Raw genomic sequence first — 23,037 nt, 5'->3', positions numbered from 1 at the left:
AATCGTTGGATTTCGATTTTTAAGTCCTGGTATTTCGCGATTTTTTCATATTCCTTCTCGGCGACCCTGCTATCACCTGGTATTGCGATGTCTATGATTGTAACCTTATTTTTCTCAACCAGTGTGATATCTGGTGTATTATGCGCCAGTATTTTATCCGTTTGTATGCGAAAATCCCACAAGATCTTGACCATCTGACTCTCGACGACTTTTTCAGGCTTATGTTCCCACCAGTTTGCTGCTGTTTTAATATTATAATTTTTGCACAAATTCCAGTGGATCATTTGTGCCACTGAATTGTGCCACATTTTATAGTCAGTCTGCGCGATTTTTTTACAGCAGCTGAGTATGTGGTCAACAGTTTCATCAACTTCTTTGCAGAGTCTGCATTTGGCATCATCAGAGGATTTTTCGATTTTGGCCTTAATGGCATTTGTTCGGATAGCTTGTTCTTGCGCAGCCAGGATTAGTGACTCTGTTTCCTTCTTTAATGTACCTGCTGTTAACCATAACCAAGTTTTTTCACTGTCTACTTTATCTTTTATTTTTTCCAGAAATTGGCCATGCAATGCTTTGTTCTGCCAACTCTCCATTCTTAATTTTATCACATCTTTTTTGTATTCTTGTTTTGTCTGTTGGGCCTTCAATAGATTTTTGTTCTTTACTTCGATTAATAGATGTTCTTGACTTTCTTTTAAATAATCAGCCAGTGCATGTTTTTCTTCTTCAACTATTTGCTTCACTTGTAATAATCCTCTGCCACCTGATTTTCGGGGCAGGTATAGTCTATCAGTGTCACCACGTGGATGTAAACTGTAGTGCATTGTCATTAGTTTCCTGGTTTTTCGGTCCAAAATGTCCAAATCAGTTTGTGTCCAGTTAACTATACCAGCTGTGTATCTTATAACTGGTATTGCCCAGGTATTTATGGCCTTGATTGTATTTCCACCATTTAATTTAGATTTCAAAATTTTCCTAACTCTGTTGGTGTACTCTCTCCTGACAATAGTTTTTACTTCTCCATGTTTGATGTTATCCAACTGCAAAATGCCTAAGTATTTGTAGGCTTCATTTTCATTGCATTTAATTAGTTGGCCATTGGGCATTTCAATTATTATTATTATTATTATTATTATTATTATTATTATTATTAGTAGTAGTAGTAGTAGTAGTAGTAGTAGTAGTAGTATTTACTAGTTAATAATTGTTAATGTTTGTTTATTATTTATTATATTCATTTATACATGCCACTTTATGGAGCATCATTATAATGAAGCTTCACCCCTATTGACTTTCCAGAAGTCCCTTAAAACCTGGTTGTGCCATCAGGTGAAATATTGAGGCAGCTCCATTATTATTAATATATACTCATCACCTAATAATAATATTTGTTTTATTTTAGCCTTGGGTTTATATAGTTTTTAAAGTTTTTAAAGTTAATAATATGACTCCAGACTCAATAATTGTCAATAAGAAAGACACTGCAGTACTTGGAGATAGCAGAATAGAAGACAAAGATTTCTTAATGACTTGCCATCCCATTGTATGTGGAATGATGCAAATACACCAGGCAGCTCAAGAAAAAAAGGGGAATTGGAAGAATATATGAAGGACAGTGAAGAAGATGCACTTAAGTGAATACACCATGAATGCTTACTGAATACTAAAGAAACCAAACTGGCCTATAAGAAAGACCAAATGAAAAATAGAAAAGTATTACATGGACAGTACACGCGCACACACACACACACAAACTTTACAGGCAAAGCAGATAACAATAAGGCCTAGCAATGACTAAGAACAGGAAAGTTGAAGAAAGAGACAGTGGGACTAATTCTGGCTACACAAGACCAAGCCTAAAGAACAAAATTACATAAAACCGGAATGGAGAAGACAGCAAGAAACAGCAAATGCCGGTCTACAAAGAAACAGGGGTCCATCTAATAAGTTACTGCAAGAAGTTCACACAGACCAGTGGTGAGATGCAACTGGTATGCCCCTGTTATACCAGTGCCTGCTGGGAGCACCAGGTACCGTTCCGGTAGGGTGCTCCGGAGCGCCCACTCACCCTCACCTGTATTTGAGCAGATCGGGGCTTTCACACACGCGTACGGAGCCTATGCACGATGCTCCACCGAGCAGCTGGAGTGTCAGGGTGGTAAATACACATGTGCGTGTGCTGTGTGCGTGGACGGCGGGCCCCGTTGAAGCGTACCAGTTGCAACGGGATCCGGAACCCACCACTGACACAGACTGACAATAAATAATGGCATGACAAAGTAGCAACAATGGAGTATCTGCAAGAAATTCCATTTGGCTACAAGCAAGAACTGGAGGGATCACAAAATGTACAAAGTAACAGACAATGAAGAAGCTATTGTGCTCGGAGACTTTATAATTCAAAAAGTCAAGCATCTGACACATGAAACACCAGATTTAATAACTGTTGATAGTAAAGACAAAAAATGTGAATAGTGAATGTTGCAGTATCTAAAGCCAGCAGAAGAGATGAGAAAGAACTTGAGGGGAAAAAATATTAAACAACCACCTCTGCCAATACCAAGCCAATGGAAGGACTGAAGTATCAAGGACCATGTTTACTGATTTTACTGATTTACTGAAATAAAAATGCCAAATCTATTCTAAACATCTGGCTGGCTATGTGACCAGCCATAATAGCAATTGGTCTGTATAACAATATTTTTTTTTGTCCTGCTTTATGCCACCCAGAGTCACTTGTTTGTGACTCAGGCAGCCATATATATTTGACAAATAAAGAAACAATTAAATGACATGCATCAAGAACCAAGATGATCATGATATCAGGTATATTTTTTAAAAATGTGCTTAGTTATACCTGTTACTGCAAGTGAGTACAGCAACCTGTATTTCTCAAAGTGTTAAGACCAACTCTCAACACTTGATCTTTAGCCATGCTAGCTCAAATTCCTTACATCCGTCACACAAAGCTCAACATTACAGTTCAAATGAAATCCAGCTTTCTCTATTATATTGAAGAATAGACCAATTGTATGCCATCCACTTGGTATCAACTTAGTAACCAGATAGAAAGAACTTCTCCAGGAAAATCAAGGGCAAATATGAGGCCTTAGTTGAACCCTATTAATCTTCTATGTAGGAGTTCCTGTGCATGCAGAAGCCTCTGTATTTACATTGGTATTCATGTATTCACCCCTCATATCTATTTGCACGGACATCCAGCAAAACCAGTTTCCATACCTTAAAAGTTCATGGGTCCGGATCATATGGGGCACCTCAAACAGACTATACATTCTATTATGTACAACACAGAAAAGTGTAGTCTCCTAAATTTCCTAAAAATAGGCAAAAATTACATTTGATTTAATTGAATTAACATGTAGTTAACATAATGCAGTATACTGTCCATGTGTTTAATAACTTCTGTCCTATTAAAAACAGAAAAATGTGAGCAATATTTAGACAGATTCTGGATTATAGGAAACTGCATGCAGGCTGCAGGCTGAGGTTGTAGACTCCTGATAAGAAGCTTAAACAGGACTCTAAATTCAGTTAAATTCAGAAATGATAATAATGTTAGCAGTGTACTACGTCTTAACCTGCCTACCCTCCTACCCTGCTTGATAGGGATTCATGCAATTTGAAAATAATTCAGCATAAGTGTTTCACAGCTTATATGAGCACAACACTTCTTTGTTTTCATTAAAGCAGCCCAGTTTATGGCTGATGGCTAATAATGATAGTAACCAAATCACACAATTAATGAAATGTGTTAACCATCTAGAACAATGATGTCAAACTCAAGGCCCGGGGGCCAGATCCAGCCCATGAGGTGCTTAGATCTGGCCCGCAGGGCCACCCTGGAAACAGCAAAAGACCTGTCCATAGTACCTCTGCCAGAAAAAACGGAGCTTGGGAGTGCCACGGGCAGCCTCCCGAGCTCCGTTTTCACTAGCAGGGGTTTGCGAGAGGCCATTGCAGCCAAAATGGAGCTCAGGAGCCCATTTTTGCTGGCAAAGTACTTGGGCCGCCACAGGCGCCCCCGGCATGAATGACATCGAGCTGGCCATGCCCACCCTGTCCATGCTCATCCCGGCCCCCTGAGGCCAAATACAAACTTTATCAAATCGAGTTTGGCACTCCTGATCTGGAATTTCTTTATACAAGCTATGAATAATAACAGATGCCCAAAAGTTAAATAATTACTTGTTTTGTTATCTTATTATAATGTATAGCCATAATTTACCTCAGTTGCTTCTGCTCCTTTCTTCTCTTTTGATGCTCCACTTGCATTTTTACTTCCATGCTGTAAGAAAATTTTGAAATGTCAAACTAGCATTTGAAAGCAACATAAGATACCGTATTTTTTACACAAGGAATAGGCAACATGGATCTCAAAAGCCCACAGATCACTCCCTTTGCACCCACAAGACATTTTCCCCCCATTCTAAAAAGAAAAACAAGAAGCTAGTAGGCTGCAAAGCACACCAGTGACTTCTGGTATTGTCTTTACAAACATTCAAATAGCTCCCACAATAGATTGCACAGATATATTTAGAAAATAAAAAGGATGTAGGAGTTGCAATGAAGGAAATAATGTACTGGGACATCTACATAAAAATGCATATTTTATCATTTTTTTAGTAATAAGTTTACATAGCTGGCCATCTCGCCCCAGATGATTCAGTATGATGAACAAGCAGTGGGTAAAACAACATATTAAAAACATAGGTATCAAAAAATATAAAAATCACATTAAAAGTAATATAGAGATACAAATTCTAGGCGAAGAGGGAATAAAAATAGCCAGCTCAGTAATGGAGCCATCTAAGCATATCTCCAGTTTTCTGAGAGCCCCAGGCCTAATATAACAAGATTTGTGGTTTTCTGGAATTTTATATCCAAGCAATTATTTTGTGGGGGGAGGAAAGCTCCCCTTCCCTTATTAAGAGTTTGCATGATTTAATTACAAAAATTGCTATTGTTCTCACTGGCTTCAAAATATTGCCTATACTTAAAATTTAAATAAAATTAAATATAGTATAGATTTTTATTCTATATTTATTCATTTCTGGAGCATAATCCCTCATACAACATCACAGGATCCAACTTTTTCTTGAATACATTAGTTCACATTGGATCATCTCTTGCTGTACCAGGGGTTTTGCTCTCAAACTAGGAAATATATCTGAAATAAAGCCCAAATTGTATTTCTTCTTATTTAAATTTAAATGTAATTAAACCAAAAATAACAAATACAATTACTTCCATAATCACATTTTTGTCACATTAAAATTTGCAATAGCCTATAGACAATTGTAGGGCCCTATAGAATTTTAATGGCCACATATACAGTATTTGCATTTCTTATTATGATAAATGATCTACATACTTCAATAAAGTACTATATAAAGCATAAAAACAAATAAATGATCATCAAAGATACATAATTTCATTACATATTTTGATTGCTGTCATGGAAAATTTGGTTAAAATAAATTTTGTATACTTATCTCAGGTGGGCTGGGATGTTGTTGCAAGACAGATGGAAGAAATGAGTTCTTAGAACCTTGGAATCAAGATTCTACTATGGTATAAGATCTTACTAACCACCAAACTATACTCCATATCCTTTATCCTCTGCATAAGCCACATATCGCCTGATAATTCAGGATATGTTTCTCTGCTGTATATTAAGTAGGACTTCAGACTTTTGTTTCTTGACTTCCCATCTATCACTACATAGCAGACATCCAAACATCCACCTATTAAGATGGCCAGAAACTTGCTGGTTAACAATTTCAATTTGCTTCAGGCCTGGACATAAAAACGGTGTTCTATTGCTCATCCAGAGTGTCATAACCTTCCCTGCTTTGTAGCTGAATCAAAAGGATTCAATCTACCCCATAAGACCTGGTCAGTTCTCACTAGGATTGGGACTCAACATGGCAGGTGTGCTAGTCACCTCCATAAATGGGGAAAGCTCTCCTCTTCGGAATGCAGTTGTGGTGCTCCAAAGCAGACATATTGAGCAACAGTGCCCTTTGAGCGCTTATCAGAGATTTTTTGTATGTCACTCCATCATGTATTGACTATATAAATAATCTACCTTTGAATTTGTAAATAGTTTCATATGTGCACATTGAGAATATAATTGTGATGTGCTTTTTAGCATTTTTGCCATATGCTAAATAAATAACGACATATCTTACAGGAAATCCTTGACTTACTTTAGGTTGCAACCAAAGTTACGACAGCACTAAAAAGTGACTTATGACTGATCCTTATATTTATAAACCCCCCCCCCAGTCACATGATCAAAATGTAGGTGCTTGGCAACTGGCACATATTTAAAAATAGCTGCAGTATCCCAAAGTCATGTGGCCACCATTTGAAACCTTCCCAGCCAGCTTCTGACAGCAAAATCAATTGGGGGGTAGTGGTGGAGACAGACAGGATTCATCAACAACCACATGAGTAACAATTGTAGTGATTTGCTTAAATTGTATGGCAAAAAAGGTTGCAAAATCAAGATTCACTCAACAACTGTCATACTTAGTAGAGAAATTCTGGTCCCAACTACAGTTGTAAGTCCATGACTTATTGCCTGTATTTTCAAAAATGTATGATTCATTACTATTTAAAATATTCAAGAAGCCCTTATGAGGACAGCTAGTGTTGTTTTTGTACTATTATAGTGAAACTCTTCCCCAATCGATTGTGTGACAGAATGCAGCAACTGAGTACAATGCTGTCTGCCGTGCTATCATATGATTATCTAGACATCGATCTAGCACTCTGACAAATCAGTTGGGAAAGAGGCAAATGACTGATGAATCAGATCGAATAGGCAGCTTTGGAACAGCTGAAAGGTATTTTGTCCCAGTTTGACCTGGAAGAAGACCTCCATGTCCCAAAGACCAGCGAGAGACAGAAGAAAGATCATCGACATCAAGGAATCTTGTTTTAGAGGAAGATAAATGAAAACAACATCCTGCCAGCCTGATAAATCTCCAGCCAGGTTTTATTAATGCACTTATTTTACTTCTAGAAAAAGATGGGATGTAGAAGTCGCAACATACAGAGAACAAATTTAACTCTGCCAGGATAGGTTTTATACTGCCTATAAAGAAATTAATTTTGAAATGTCAAACAGGCACATATAAATTACCTGCTTATCAAAAAAGCTCTAATAAGGTAGGAAAAAGGGGAAGAAACCGACCGGCATTGATTGCTTTATCTGACTATTGTTCAACTTAATCATCCTTGCACAAATAAAAGGAGACTAATTGTTTTCCTATATGCAGTTATGGCAGTGAAGGAAAAAAATGACATTATCATCTTTTAATACTTTCTTTCAATATTGTATCTTCCACAAGAACCTAAAACAGTGCTATGAATGTTTTTCTTTCACTACCAGAATTTTCACTAAAATTCAAAACAAAATAAACAAAAAGTTAAAATATGTATTAAAAACTCCAATATATTAAAAAATAAGTAGATATTTGACAGATAACAATAATTTTATATCAGTGCATTAATTGCTGGGAAACTATTTATCTCCAATTAATTTATTCACTATAAATTAAATACACTTCATTGAAAGCTGCCTGAGTATTTATGGTGATTCTTAATTGCTGCTAGTTATTTGATATTGAGGGATTGATTGATTATTGCCATCATCAGAGTTGATTCTTAGCAACCATGTAAATAGATTTCCAAGATGTTCTGCTCCCAGATGTTGAAACTGTATATTCATCACCACTATGATTAAGTTTATCCACCCTGCACAGTTAAAATACTCAAAAGGATGTCACACAGAAGAAAATCAAGAACTTAATCTTCATTGTTCCATAAATGCAAGACAAGGAATGATAGATTTAAATAACATGAAAGCAGTTTTCAGCTGGAAAAAAATCTTTCACAGAAACACTGGTTCAATAGGGAAACAGTTACCCTATTGAAACAGCAGATCCCTGTCAGTCTTGCAAAGTAGTTCCGATCAGAAACACAGCCAAGCTTACTAGCTCTATCTTTATTGTAAGGTTACATTAATCTTGAAAATCTCACCAAAGCTCACTTTTATTTCTCCCAAAAACTAGAGAGAATCCCCTCTGAGCCACTTTTGCTGCTCTTCCTGATTGAAATCTCATTTAGGAGCCTTGCGTAGGCTGTCTCTCTTCATTTCCACATATACATTCCATTTCCACATTCCCTTTCGCTAGACATGTTCAAGCACAGAAAGCTATTGTAGAAGCTTTAAATTGGATTCCAGAATCAAACAATGATTAATGCTCCCTTCCAATTAGTAACATTTGGGTTCTGACAGGATGTAAGTTATCTTGAGGTAAAGTGGTTGGCCTATGAAATACAAAACATATATTTATAAATTTATAATTTTATAAATATAAATATATATTTATAAATATACATTTAGAAATATTTTATATTATAGAAATATATTTTATAAATATAAATATAGGTTATAAATATGTGTAAATATTTATAAATAAATGTGGGGGAGGAGTAGAAGTATGCATACAATAAATCTATACTAAGTTCTCCTTGAGTAGGAAAAAATTCAGAGGAATAACACAAATCCAAGTTCAACATTTATCCAATTCTTGTTATGATTACTTCTGTCTGGAATAAGATTTTATGCAATGTTGCACCAGAGTCATTTCTGTGAGGGTATCAAAGTAAACCGGCCTATAAATAGACAAGTATAAATATTAGTATGAGGACAGGAAGTATAATGTGTTATTCTGTAAAAGCACAGAAATTTTAACCTACACATATCAAAATTAGCTATTCTCTATGAAATAGAATAGTTTATTCACTTTAGTTCAATGAAGTTCAGTAAAGTGCCATAAAAGCATGATCAGGGGCCATATACTTCAATTTTGGCGATTTTGCTCTTCAAAACAATCCCACAAAACAAAAGGGATTATGTTGCAAATAATCATTATCAGTAGCAAAAGCAGATTGCATGAGCTACACTGAAGTTAACTGAAAAAACTTGGAATCTGAGTCATGCAATTTTTGATACAGCATTGTTTGGTGTCGGTGGTCCAATAGTACACAACTTCTTCAGATCTGGTTCTTTGAGAAGTATTCTGGTCCAGGCTCCAATAAGTGGAGGCAAGATAGAAACTAAATATGGTGTAATATTTAAATAAAACCCACATTAACTTCCCATGTATTTTATATTATCTTAAATTTCTAACATTGTATATCAAATGGCTGGGATTCGAAAAACCAGATCATTAATTGTTAATGGCATGTGCTATAAAGATATTTCTGGAATCAAAGAACCCCACTGAAAATTTTTAAACAAAAAGTTTATTTTCTGAAAATATTTTCTGGATATTTGAATAAGAATTCCTCTCAGAATATAAATTGGTCAAGAAATAATATTCGTTTTGAGAACATTCACCTTTCCCTAAAGGGTGTGGCATAGTGACTCACATCTATCCATATCTGAAGAAACATATACATACATACATACGTACATACGTACATACGTACATACGTACGTACGTACATACGTACATACATACATACCGGTACATACATACATACATACATACATACATACATACATACATACATACATACATACATACATATTGCTGGGTTATATCTTTTGGTATACACATACCCAATTATTTAATGGATTTGGTACCAATAAGGAATTGATATTCCTTAATGGATCGGTGACCAGAATTTTTATGTATTGACATCAACTCTGACTTGGACAAGTTGATAGAGTCTCCTGCCATTTGGCTAAAGGCATCAATCATCTACATCAGGGGTGTCCAAACTTGGGAACTTTAAGACTTGTGGACTTCAACTCTCAGAATTCCCCAGCCAGTATGGCTGGCTGGGGAATTCTGGGAGTTGAAGTCCACAAGTCTTAAAGTTCCCAAGTTTGGACACCCCTGATCTACATCAACATAGGAATTATAGTATGAAATTTAGAAATAAACAGAAAAAATGTCATTTCCAAATAAGACAAATTTATATTCAACTAAATTATGTCCTATTCCATAAAACTTCTTATGTGGACTTTGGCACAAGCCAAAGGTTCCAAGCTATACCAAAAAGCAAGAGTGAAAGTGGACTTCCTTGTCTAGTTCCTCTTAACAATGGGAAAGTAGCAAAAAATGATAGATGATGTGAATGAACCTTTAACATACACTCTGCTTAGAAAGAAATATCTATCAAATGTAATTTAGTGGCAATATTTACAGTTACAATGTTTGTTAACATTTCTTGGATCAACAGCATTTTCAGGTTCAGAGACACCCATGATACTGGGGCATCTGGTTACATCTTTTAAAACTAAAAACCTACTATTACTTTTTATAGATATTTGCTATCAATAAATTAATTTGATATGCAAAAATGAGATAAGTGGAATAAAGAATTAGAGGTGCCAATCTTGCCTAGGCAATGAGAGAGAGTATCTTAACCTTTATACCATGGATGTAAATGGACCTTAAACTACGACATACAGCAAAAATAAAATGCAGAATTTATTGGACTTCATTATGCCTTTATACAAAAGGATCCTTCTCAGTCTACTGGCTAAGATCAAGTGTAATATAATGTTCTTATCAGTTTAAATAAATTCATCATGTATGACTTTGCATGGTTAAATATAATGAAATACAGTAGGTTAAAATAAGCATTATAGTTACATAAGAGCAGGTGCCTAGAGTTGCTTGACAATGAGCCATATAAATTAATACATTAAATAAATAAATAGTTTTAAAAGTACATGTGTATATTTATACACATTCATTTATAACACACACACTTGCATAATGTTTGCATTATATAAATACTATAATAAATCAATATATTTGATATAGAATTGTAATTCTTCACCTTGCTTTAATGACATATTATGCATTATATTTTGTGTTTTTTCTGTTGTACTTTTGATTTACTTTTTATAAGCACTTGTTATGTATTTTTATTATATATGCATTTTGTGTTTGGTATTTCTTTCTTTTTGGTACTATTTTAAAAGCAATATTTTTTAAAGTAGGGTTTTTTCTGCACCCAACCCAATTACAACCTATATGACCTACACCAAATTTACTATCCACATGTGACTACAGGAAGCAACACAGGTCTGTATGAACACATTTAATGCCACCTTATGATATATATATATATATTTAAAATATATAGAAGAAAAAAAAAGTTAAAATACAATAAACCTAAAAAAGGAGGAAACACACACCTGACATTTACAGAGGTGCCTTTTGCAAAACTATGGTAAAAGGAAACCAGTATAAACACCTCCCAAGTATCAGGGGGAAAGTGTTCTAGAGGATAGGCTGTGTTTGCATAGAGAAGGCCTAGTTTTCAGTACACTAACCATAACATAGCAGTCTCTGAATCACAGCACAAGCCCTTCCAGAACTTTTCCAGTGTTAGTGATAAAGCAAGTCTGCAATAAGGAAAATTACCTGTATCTTGGTCTCTCACTTTTTAGGGCCTTATATGCTAAACATTATAGGGACGCAGTGGCTCAGTGGCTAAGACAGAGTTGGTCGATCAGAAAGATCAGCAGTTTGGAGGTTCTAATCCCTAGTACTGCGTAACAAAGTGAGGTCCAGTTACTTGTCCCAGCTTCTGACAGCCTAGCAGTTTGAAAGCATGTAAAAATGCAAGTAGAAAAAATAGGAACCACCTTTAGTAGGAAGGTAACAGCGTTCTGTGCGCCTTTGCCATCTAGTCATGCTGGCCACATGATATCTTTGGACAGTGCTGGCTCTTTGGCTTCGAAACAAGGATGAGCACCACCCTCTAGAGTCAGGAATGACTAGCACATATGTGTGAGGGGAACTTTTACCTATATCTATGCTAAACATAAATTACTGACATGTCTGGATAAGTAATAATTAGTAATCATTAATTGTTTTAATACTGTATTTCCCTCTGCCCACTACATTATGTAGTAAAATATATGGTTACATGACTCATATGTTATATGGTTATATGACCCATCTCTTTTGCAAGTTTAAAATCACTTCCTAAAGTTAGTAAAATCAGCAAATAGAATGAATGATCTTCTTGTGGCATGATTGCAGGTTAATTCAGGAAGCTCTTCTGCAATGATAACTACCAAATTTCAAAAGATGTGCATCATAATTTATTTTAAAAAGTCTTTCATAAGCCAGAAATACCCTGTACTAAAGACATTAAAAGGAAAAATATAGTTCATAGGTGTTCAGGGGGAAAAAAGATTCTATAGCTTTTACTTTATCTCAGAAGCCTTGATCATTCTCTTCTTTCCCAATGGCAAATTGGGGAGGAGGAAAACATATAATTCTTTTTGAAAAGCCATTTAACTTTGTGATCATCATATACAATAGCATAACCATGAATGCTATTTTAATTAGGTAAGACCTGCAGTTCCACCCTCCATAAATATGGAAGCCACCCAATCTGCATGGAAAATCATGGACTTTTTTTTTTACAATGAAAAAGCTTTGCATGCCATTTTCTTAAATCATCAATCAAATTGCCCAAAATGTTTTGAAAACTTTAATCAGAAGAACAACTTTTATTATTTCCAAATCTGGCTTACTGCCTACATTCCAAGATGAATGAGGGGATTTAAAAGGTCTCTTTCCGATTTATTCAACGAACAAAGAGTGTAAATCCTACCCTTCAGAACCGTGTCCACTTTTCTAATCAATCAAACTTTCCTGTCAGAAAGTTAAAGGCAGTCAAAAAAAGAAGAATTATTCACAAGAGGCCAGCTATTCCGTGCATACCACAAGGGCGTAAACTTTCTGCTTCGCCAATTCATCCCTGGTGTAAAAAGCCCACAGGTACGCAAGACAAGGAAGGATTTCCATCCGAGAGGATTAAAGACCGACACTCCCTCAGAACTACCTCAAACACCGGATCTCCAAAACCCGCAGCAAACATAACTCCACGTGTATTTACCGTTGCATACCACCAACTGGCGAACGCCATCGCGGGGACGGGTCCCAGCTCTCCTTCCAACTTCTGTATCAGCTTTTAAGAGACAGCGCACGAAACTCACAGCTATGCGCGGCTGGCTGCGACTGTCTGACCCGAGGGCTTGGGAATATGAGCGGGGCGTGGAGAAGCCGCTGCGCCCTTCAGTCGGTCCGCCCCCAAACAGACAGCAGAGTAAGGAAAGTTTGAAGAGGGTGGTCCGTGTCTATGTGGTTGTCTGCTCGCTGGAGCCTCGCCTTTCTGCTTTGAAGTTAGTGCAACAGGGGGCTTTGCCCAGAAGTAATCGTCTTTTTGGACAAACTACGCGCGAATCCAATCGGCGAAGACGCCCCCCCCCCCTCCTCTCCGAGATAGACGGTGGTAAGGAGGAGAATGGTGTCTCGATCCAACTTCCCTTGGTGCCCGCTGCACCGCCCAAAACCACCTAAGACTGATTTCATTGTTTGCACCCAGTTCCTGGAAGAAGGAAAGGCGTGTCTCCACTCATTGTCTTTCTTTCTAAACTCCTAGCATTTTCTGGATAAAATCCCCCCCCCCTTTTGTCAGAATATCTTAATTTAAAAAAAGGTCTAGCCAAGAAATCATATTTCTCCCCCGCCCTGCATTCATAGATAAACACACTGCGCCAGACGAAAATGAAGTGCCCATAAACTCTCTATGTTCCCACAGGTACTAACTTGGATGAAATATGACTTACTAATTACCAGGACAATGGACCATAAACTAACCACACTAGTTTGACTTTCACAAAATAGGGAAACACTTTGTTGCCAATAGCTTGAAAGCCCGAAATAATATACAAAGTCATCTACTATAAATTCTGAGGAGGATATTTCAAATGCTCCGTATTCTTCTTGGGGTACCTAATAGGTCACTAACTGTCAAGGAACACAAATGAATTTTTTTTTAATCTTCAGTGCAAGGCCTTTCCCCAGTATCTTGACTTCCCCACAGTTTGCAAACAGCATTGAAAAAGGAGTAGCATGATTATTCACTATTAATTATTCACTATGAATAATGCTGCACAATTTTGTGAATGTGTTGCAAGGAATCTCCACCTGCCGTGTTTGCCCTGCTATCCCACAAACAGGATGGCCATAAGGCCAGCCACTCAACAACCTACTTTTCCAGGCACTATGAAGTAACTTAATGGTAGAAATCAAACTGAAATTCCACTGCAGTATCTATCATTTCATATGCAATGATATCTGCAAGATGAGCACTCACCTGTACTAGATATAAGACAGAGATCTTGATAAATGACATCATACCCACCTGTCATCTCTTCTCTGGGTCAAGAAGCCTAAATTGTAAGAACCTCTCTCATTTAAAGAGGAGGGAACATGCCCAAAATCCTGAAGGCAATCTGTTAACTAAATATCCTGGTTTCAATTGGAGCCACTATAAGATACCAACTAGGTTTCATTTAAACCAGAGAATGACATGAAACTGAATGACGACAGTGTAGCATATGAATGCTATTGAACATAGGGAGGCTCAGAGGCTGGATTCACACAGCACACTGAGTTGTAAACAAGCCATAACGAATGTGTTTAGAAAGCTCATTGTTTTAAATGCCAGGGTACATACAGCAGGCCATGATAGGGTGGCTATTGCACAGTTACATGATAGTTAATCCACATTTCCGAGTTCACACGGATATGCCGTTTTATAACTATACGCTCTGTTTTCAGAGCACGTTAAATGTGCCTGCTGCTTTGTTACTCGGTAAACCGTCCCTACGTGTCAAGTGTGACTTGGTGTTGCGCTTTATAAATCACGCTTTTAAAATTTGCCGCCTTGCGCAAACACAACCTGGGACGATAAAGTTTGCAAGTCAAAGATAGCTTTGAAACCTCACACTTTAGTTAGAAACTGCCCCAAGACAAAGTTCGGGACGCGCAGAGTCAGTTTCCCAAGGATTCCATCTCCGGGTTTAAAGTAGCCCTGTTAGATATTAGCATATATCGGGATAAGTCTTCCCTCAGGTCCGCTCCTACAGCGGGAAACAGGTATTCCTCTGATTGGTCAATGGGCGTGCCTCATCCCTATAAAAGGGGAACCCTCCGACCACAGAGTAAGCTGGATCACTACTATCACTAATAAAGAGCTATTAAGTCACTTCGTGTCCGCAGTCTGTCTCTCGTTACCCAGATCTAACATTGGCGACGAGGGTGGGATTGAGAGTCAGATAGGACGAAGAACGCTACTCCAGAATCTCCGGATTTGATCCAGCCCAGGAATTCGGCAGCAATTCCGACAGCCATCTCAGATCACCGCAGCGCGGCAAATTCAAACTGAGAAGATGGCGATGCATGCTCCCCCCGCTCCTTTCGACCCAGAAAACGACGAATGGGAAGCTTTCATGATTCGTTTCGAGTGTTTCCTCGAAGCAAACGAATACACGGGGATCACCGATGCGAGGAAGAAAAACATCTTCCTCGGCTACTGCGGAAAGGAAGTCTTCAATACGGCCAGAGACCTCACTGCGCCTACTCCAATACAGGCAGTATCGTGGACGACGTTGCAACAAACTCTGCAAACTCATTACGCGCCAAAACCTTCCCGCCATGTCTGCCGCAAGGAATTCAACATGAGGACTCAGAAGGCGGGAGAATCAATCAATCAATATGTTGCAGCCCTACGAAAAGCAGCAGCTCACTGCGAATACAGAGATTTGGAAGAGCACATCTTAGAGCGGCTCATCTGTGGGGTAAGAGACATTTCGTTGCAAAAGAAGATGTTGGCAAACCCGAATTTAACCCTACAGGCAGCGTTAAACGAAGCAAGAGCGTCAGAATCAGCGGAGAAATCAGCGGTGACCATACAACGAGGGGCCAGCGCATACCAGCCAGCACCGAGACAAACCAGAGTTCACTATGAGGACACAAGCCCCGACTACGAGGATCCCGAGTTCGAGGACAGTCACCTAATGCAGAGCAGTCACTTGAGGCCTGGGGGGAGACCCGGATCCCGTTTGCCGCCCTGCGCAAGCTGCGGAGGGAATCACCCCAGGTCTACTTGCAGGTTCAGGAACGTTGTTTGTTCGCACTGCAACAAACTTGGGCACATCGCACGAGTGTGCCGGAGCGGAGTCCCTGCCTCACGGCAGCCACCCATGTACCGCCAACAGAAGCCCAACCCAGGGGCTTGGCGGAACCAAAAAGGGCGCCCAGAGAGAAATCCACAAGTGTTTACCCAGAGAGAAAATTTCCAAAGAGCTGAACGAGCGTATTCCCAGAGAGATTACTCACAAGAAAGTGAGCGAGCGTATCCCCAGAGAGAATACACACAAAGAGCTGAAAGAGCGTTCTATCAAGACGCTCAACGAGAGTATTTTCAGGATGTTGACGGTGAGATAGAGTTGACCCAGAGAGAGGAGTTGCGAACGTATCTCACCACAATACATCAGGTCCGCCCTAAGCGGCCAAAAAGGCTGAGAGTCACAGTCCTCTTGGAGGGCTCACCCTGCGAGCTAGAAGTTGACACAGGATCAACCCTGACGATCATTTCATGGGCATCCATGAAGCAGGCTATCCCTAGCCTCAGAAAGAGCCAACTACACGCCCCAGACGTCCTGCTACGAGACTACCAGGGGAACCAAGTCCCCATCGTGGGCCAAGGCACATTCCACATCCGTTTCAAGGACATCGAAGCCCAGCTGCCCGTGACCATCGCCAGCGCGCCATTGCAGAACCTTCTGGGGCTTGATTGGTTTGAAGCCCTGGGGTTAGAAGTCACCGGGATCAACGCCGTAAGAAACAGCAGCGCTGAACAGATTTTTAAGGAATTCGAGGATGTGTTCAGCCCCGGTCTTGGTAAGTATGTGGGTAAACCAATATCATTCAATTTAGACCCTAAAGTGGCGCCAATCCGACTTAAACCAAGACGAGTGCCTTTTGCACTCCGCCCTAAAATAGACAAAGAGATAGATAAGTTAGTGGAGCAAGGAATCCTTGAGCCGGTAGATCACGCGCGCTGGGAAACGCCCATCGTGACCCCAGTCAAGCCAGACGGATCAGTCCGCTTGTGCGCAGACTATAAATGCACAATTAATGTCGCGCTACAACAGAGCGCATATCCGGTGCCCGTAGTACAGCACCTATTGCACTCATTGGGGCCAGGAAAAGTTTTCGCTAAATTAGATATGGCACAAGCTTACCAGCAACTGCCAGTAGATAGCGCCACAGCGGAGGCCCAGACTATAGTGACGCACAGAGGAGCGTTTAAATGCAACCGGCTACAATTCGGCGTAAGTATTGCTCCAGGATTGTTCCAGAGCGTCATGGAACGACTGTTGCAAGGGATACCGGGAGTCGTCCCATATTTTGACGATATCTTGGTGTCCGCTGCAAACGAGGAGCAACTAAACAAAAGAGTCAGATCGGTTTTGGCCAGAATCAGAGAGAAGGGTCTCCGCCTGAAAAAAGAAAAATGCCAAATTAACGTGCCTAGCGTAGAATTCCTGGGTTATAGAATTGATGGTCAGGGAATTCACCCCACTGAAAAGAAAATTAAGGCGATCCAGGACGCCCCCACACCACGAAATCAAACCGAGTTGCAGGCCTTCCTCGGATTACTTAATTTCTACAGCGTTTTTCTGAGACAGAAGGCGACCGTTGCTGAGCCACTACACCGTCTACTCCAGAGGAACGCACCATGGAGATGGGGACGAGCAGAAGCTGCAGCATTCGCCGGGGTAAAGCGCCTGCTCACCACTGACTCACTACTTGTACAATACAGTCAGACCCTCCCGCTGGTATTGACCTGCGACGCATCGCCGTTCGGGGTTGGAGCAGTCCTCAGCCACAGGATGCCCGACGGGAAAGAAGCACCCATTGCTTTCTACTCCAGAACTCTTTCATCGGCCGAAAGGAACTACAGCCAAATGGACAGAGAAGCATTGGCTGCCGTTGCAGGTGTGAAACGTTTCCATGAATACCTCTACGGCCGCGATTTTGAACTCATTACTGATCACAAACCGCTGTTAGGACTTTTGGCGGGGAATCGCCCCACTCCGGTCTCCCTTTCTCCACGTATGACCAGGTGGACTGTTTTCCTGGCTGCGTACTCTTACAAGTTAATTCATCGACCGGGCTCCACTCTAGGGCACGCAGATGCGCTCAGCCGTTGCCCATTACCAGACATTTTGCCAGACCCCACTCCAGAAGTACCGGTATTGCTCATTGACTGTTTGGATTCGGGACCGGTTTCTTCTTACGACGTTGCAAGGTTCTCCTCGAAGGACAATTTAATAAAACAAGTGCAAACTTGGGTATGGAGGGGGTGGCCAAAGGGAAATGTGGGCCCGGAATTCAAAATGTTTTGGTCTAAACGGGACGAACTCTCCGTGTTACAGGGATGTTTGTTGTGGGGGGATCGAGTTGTTATTCCTTTTGCGCTACGAAAAAAGGTATTGAATGCTTTACATATGGGGCATCCGGGGATCGTGAGAATGAAAGCGTTAGCGAGAAGTTATGTGTGGTGGCCCAATATGGACAAAGAAATAGAGGAGTGGGTGGCCACTTGCGATCCATGCCAGGAGTCGAGACCAGCACCCCCGGAAGCGCCCGCCACAGAATGGGAGAAACCCAAGGCACCCTGGTCACGCATTCATATTGATTTTGCAGGGCCATTCCAGGGTCAAACCTTCCTCATAGTTGTAGATGCTTATTCTAAATGGTTGGATGTAGTCCTAATGACATCAACCACGGCAGAGGCAGTTATAAAGGTTCTTAGGCGGCTTTTCGCCACCCATGGTCTACCAGATCTGTTAGTATCGGACAACGGGCCCCAATTCACGGCCATGCAGTTCGAAACATTTTTAGCAGGGTTGGGAATCAGACACGCCCTCATCGCGCCATTCCATCCAGCGTCCAATGGTCAGGCAGAAAGAATGGTGCGGTTCGCGAAAGAGGCCCTCGCCAGGATGGGCCCGGGGGATTGGCAAACACGCATTGACCATTACCTCCTCATTCAACACATTACCCCGAGCGCAACGACGGGTAGAAGCCCCGCTGAACTACTAATGGGTCGCCGCCTACGATCTCACCTGGACAGGCTCCACCCGAATTATTCTACCTCGGCTCCCCCAGACTCTACAAGTAAGGTCAGATCTTTTAGAGAAGGAGACACTGTTTATGCTCAAAATTACACAGGGGGGACATTGTGGATACCGGCAAGGGTCATTGGCATCATGGGCCCTCGATCGTATTTGTTAGAGCTTGAAGATGGGCGGAATTGGAGAAGGCACATCGATCAGCTTCGAGGTCGCCTAGCACACTCCAACTTAAGGGATGAGGGCGAAAGTTTCCTGTCCACAGAAAGACAACCGCAGGGAAACTTCATCCCAGGAATCGACGACACCGGCGAGCTAAGCGGGGGACAGGACATCACGCACGCAGCGGAGCAACCCCCCGTCATCACAGCCGCTGAGCAAACCCCCGTCATCGCAGCCGAACAAGATACCAGGGAAAAGAGCATCGAAAACGCAAGACCTCCAGAAACAGAAAAAGCACCAGATCCTGCAACTACTTCAAACCAACAGGAAACCAATCCTGCAAGTACTTCAACACAACCTGAACTCCGACGTTCCTCCCGAGCAAGACAAACACCCACCTACCTAAAGGACTATGTCACCTACCGCAACGTCCCATCTAGGAGGGGAGGGGTGTTAGATATTAGCATATATCGGGATAAGTCTTCCCTCAGGTCCGCTCCTACAGCGGGAAACAGGTATTCCTCTGATTGGTCAATGGGCGTGCCTCATCCCTATAAAAGGGGAACCCTCCGACCACAGAGTAAGCTGGATCACTACTATCACTAATAAAGAGCTATTAAGTCACTTCGTGTCCGCAGTCTGTCTCTCGTTACCCAGATCTAACAAGCCCAAATATGCCTGCTAAACTATTTAACAGGGGGCAATAATAGTCACCATTTTTCAAAAGACCGCAGGGAGGGGCTCAGCAGGTCTTTGAAGAGCCCTCGCCAACCAGCCTTCCTTCAGCGGGCGCCCTGGAAATGACAGCCTACGGCGCTTATCGCCCATCAGTTGACAGGGGAAATTGCAGGGCGCATCTGGGGAGAGCGAGAGGCTAAAAAAAAAAGGCGGCGTCACGACGGGAGGCGGCCTGCGCGTAGGCAAACGAGGGCGCGCGCGCACCCCAAATTCCCTCGTTCCAGCAGCTGCTCCACCCCACCCAATTCTTTTCCCCGCAGCTCCTCGGCTCCGCCGCGCGCCGCCGCTCTTGGCTCCTCGCCGCTCTGGGCGCTGGCGAATTTCTGCTGCGCTTCGCCTCAAAAACCTCGCCCCCCACCGACCGTCGCAGGGCGACGTTTTTCGCCCTTCTTATTCGAAAGGTGGGGGGAGGAACGACCCCTCTTAAGGGGCAACTGTTCGGTTCAGCTTCGTTCCCGCCCGACTTACCTCTTTGGCGGGTTGTTTCTTGCCTTTCGTTGGCTGCGACATGACGGCTGAGGAGGGCTTTGGCTCCCCGCAGGCCGTTTTCCCCGTGTTGACGGGACTCTGCGGTAAACCCCCAAGAACAAGGAAGAGAGGCGAGCAGCGGAGGAGGATCCGGCGGGGAGCTACGAAACTTTTCCGACGGACCCCGTGCCAAAATCAGGCGGCTGTGGCGCCTCCTCTTCCTGCGGCCGCCGCTTCAGTCTCGGAGAATGTCTCCGGGAGGAGGTTCACTGCGAAAGGGCTGGGTGGCACATTGTTGTACCCGAGCCGGCTGAGTCTTGCCTGTTTATAGGCTGCTAACCCAGCCTCTGAGCGCCGTTCCATTCTAGCTTGTTTCAAAGGAGTCTCCTTTTACAATCTTGCAGACGTTACAACGCACTCAGGAACACACACACACACACACACACACACACACACACACACACACACACCATAGCATCTATTGATTCTTGCTGGTTTGGCCTGGTGGGTGACAGGCCTCTCCTTAATTTCTAAAAAATGAAGCATCTTAGTACCTAAGCTGCACAGGACAACATTACTTTCCTCTTCTTAAAAACCAGATGTGACGCCATGAGGTCCAGATTTGACTCTGGTTAGTGTTTGGATGAGATAATCAATTATTTGACAATTCCAGATAAGTCATCTAGATGAAAGGGGCAAAAATCCAGACAGGCCTTTACACCTGGAAGCCTCTCCCACTGAACTTGTTGTAGTTTATATGAAAGCTTATATAGACATTCCTGAGTTCAATTACTGTCAGGAACAACAAAAGCAGGAAAAAAAGTTGCTTACAACTTAATTGAACTCACTCAAAAGAAATACCAGGGCAATTTATACAATTACAAACAGGCATGATATAATTACCCTAGCTAAATGCAAGTTAAAAAGAACATTTCAAGTTAAAAGAATTTTTATTTTAAAAAAGTGAAAAAATGAAAAGAATGTTGATGCCAAACAAATTTATTTAGGAATCATTGTCTAATCATATTATCTGTGCAAAATATAGCCACCTCAACTTTGAAAAGAATAGCTCATAAAGAAGGGTTTGGAAAAGCAGATACATTGTTATGAGAGCATATATTTTAATAGGCCCTTAAGAATTAGTACTCAGTCCTAGGCACCTTACACAGTTTGGCTTTCTGGACACTTCTGAAATAAGCTCCAAATATTCTGGCTCACCATTATGCATACTGGTTGCATACAAAACATCTGTAGCAGTGCTTCTCAACCATAAGCAACTTTAAGACATGGATTTCGACTCCCAGAATTTTCCAGCTAGCATCTCTGGCTGGGGAATTCCGGGAGTTGAACTCCCAACATTGTAAAGTTGCCAGATTGGGAAACACTCAATTACATAGGTAGGTTTCCCACCCTCCTGTAAGCTGTTACCGACAATTATGAGCTTTTCTACATGACCTGCTACCTGGGCTCAAGCATTGTTTCCATGATCACATTGAAATGACTTGTCTGAATGACATCAGCCTTAGTTCACCTTCCTCACTAAGGTAACCTGCAATCCTATTTTCCTGTCCTGCTATAAAAATGGTGCTTTTCGATTTATATCGGCAGAAGACTGGATGTGTGATTTCTCTCTTCAGTCTAACAATGCCTGACTCCCTACTGCAGGAATGTCAAACTCAAGGCCCACAGGTTGGATCTGGTCCAGGGGGCACTTAGATATGGGCTGTCCTATAAACAGCAAAGGACTGGCCCATGGTGCCTCCGTCAGCAAAAACAACTCAGGAGGGCCGCAGCCCCTCCCCCCAAGTTCCATTTTTGCTGGCAGAGAGCTGCAGAAGGCTGTTGCATCTGAAAAAAGATGTTGAGCTGGGCATGCCCACCCTGGCCATGCCCCGCAACCACCCCTAGGTCAAACACAACTCTGATGCAGAGGTGGGTTGCTGTCAATTCAGCCCAGATTGGCTGAACAGGTAGTAGCAGTAGTGGGAGGTTCCCCCACCTACCCAGTCTCCACTACTACATGTGCAGAAGTGTTGCATGTGCACAGATGTGCTCATGGGAACATGCACAAACCATGCTGTCAATGAAACCGAGTTTGACACCCCTGCCCTATTGCTTGCTGTTAACCACAATAGACAAATTCTCCTGTGGTTACTGGTTGTGCCTTCCATGGTCATTTTAGAGCATCTGTGCCAAAAGAGAGGAACATGTCCACATAAAACCTAGACTTTGTCTCTTGTTTTCCAATATGGGTGGGAATAGTAAATAAATTAAGGGAATGTAAACATAAAGCAGTTAATTATCTTGAAATAAGTTTCTATCTTCAAAAAAGGATTACACCTTTTGGCAGCTTCTGAAAAATTACAATGTTTCTTCCTTAACCACAGATTTGCTGCATACCACACTTCCTTGCTTTTAACCACCATAATTGATGTAAGCTTGTGTCTGAGCTGTGAGATCTGGACATACAGTATTTCCATGATTAATATGAAAGAAATATTAAAGCCCAAATGATTCCTGCTTCACTTTGGTTGGATGCAATGTTAAGCATTTCTGACACTAATCCCATGTAGTTCCCATATTCATCTGCAGAATACAAAAAT

The 23,037-nt window shown here is 41.3% G+C and overlaps 1 protein-coding gene across 6 annotated transcripts in view; it reads right to left on the bottom strand.

Moving 5' to 3' along the window:
* The window catches only part of CAST (calpastatin), an 84,833-nt gene extending 64,098 nt beyond the window's left edge, over positions 1 to 20,735 (bottom strand). For 2 of the 6 annotated variants that reach the window (XM_081942887.1, XM_081942888.1), the window contains exons 1-2: positions 20,435 to 20,735; positions 4,247 to 4,306 (exon numbers count right to left, since the gene is read on the bottom strand). In XM_081942887.1, the coding sequence (XP_081799013.1) occupies positions 4,247 to 4,306; positions 20,435 to 20,476 (102 nt within the window). In that variant the 5' untranslated portion in view covers positions 20,477 to 20,735. Of the gene's footprint in view, positions 1 to 4,246; positions 4,307 to 12,972; positions 13,129 to 14,283; positions 14,305 to 19,942; positions 20,102 to 20,434 lie in introns of those variants that run through there. The other 4 variants (XM_081942891.1, XM_081942890.1, XM_081942892.1 and 1 more) reach the window with 4 other exon arrangements.
* Between the last annotated feature and the right edge of the window lie 2,302 nt (positions 20,736 to 23,037).

The sequence above is a fragment of the Natrix helvetica genome, assembly GCF_964273705.1.
Source record: "Natrix helvetica genome assembly, chromosome: 2".
Lineage (NCBI taxonomy): Eukaryota > Metazoa > Chordata > Lepidosauria > Squamata > Natricidae > Natrix > Natrix helvetica.
Note: the sequence above shows the minus strand (reverse complement) of the source record. Positions and strands in the feature narration are given on the sequence as shown.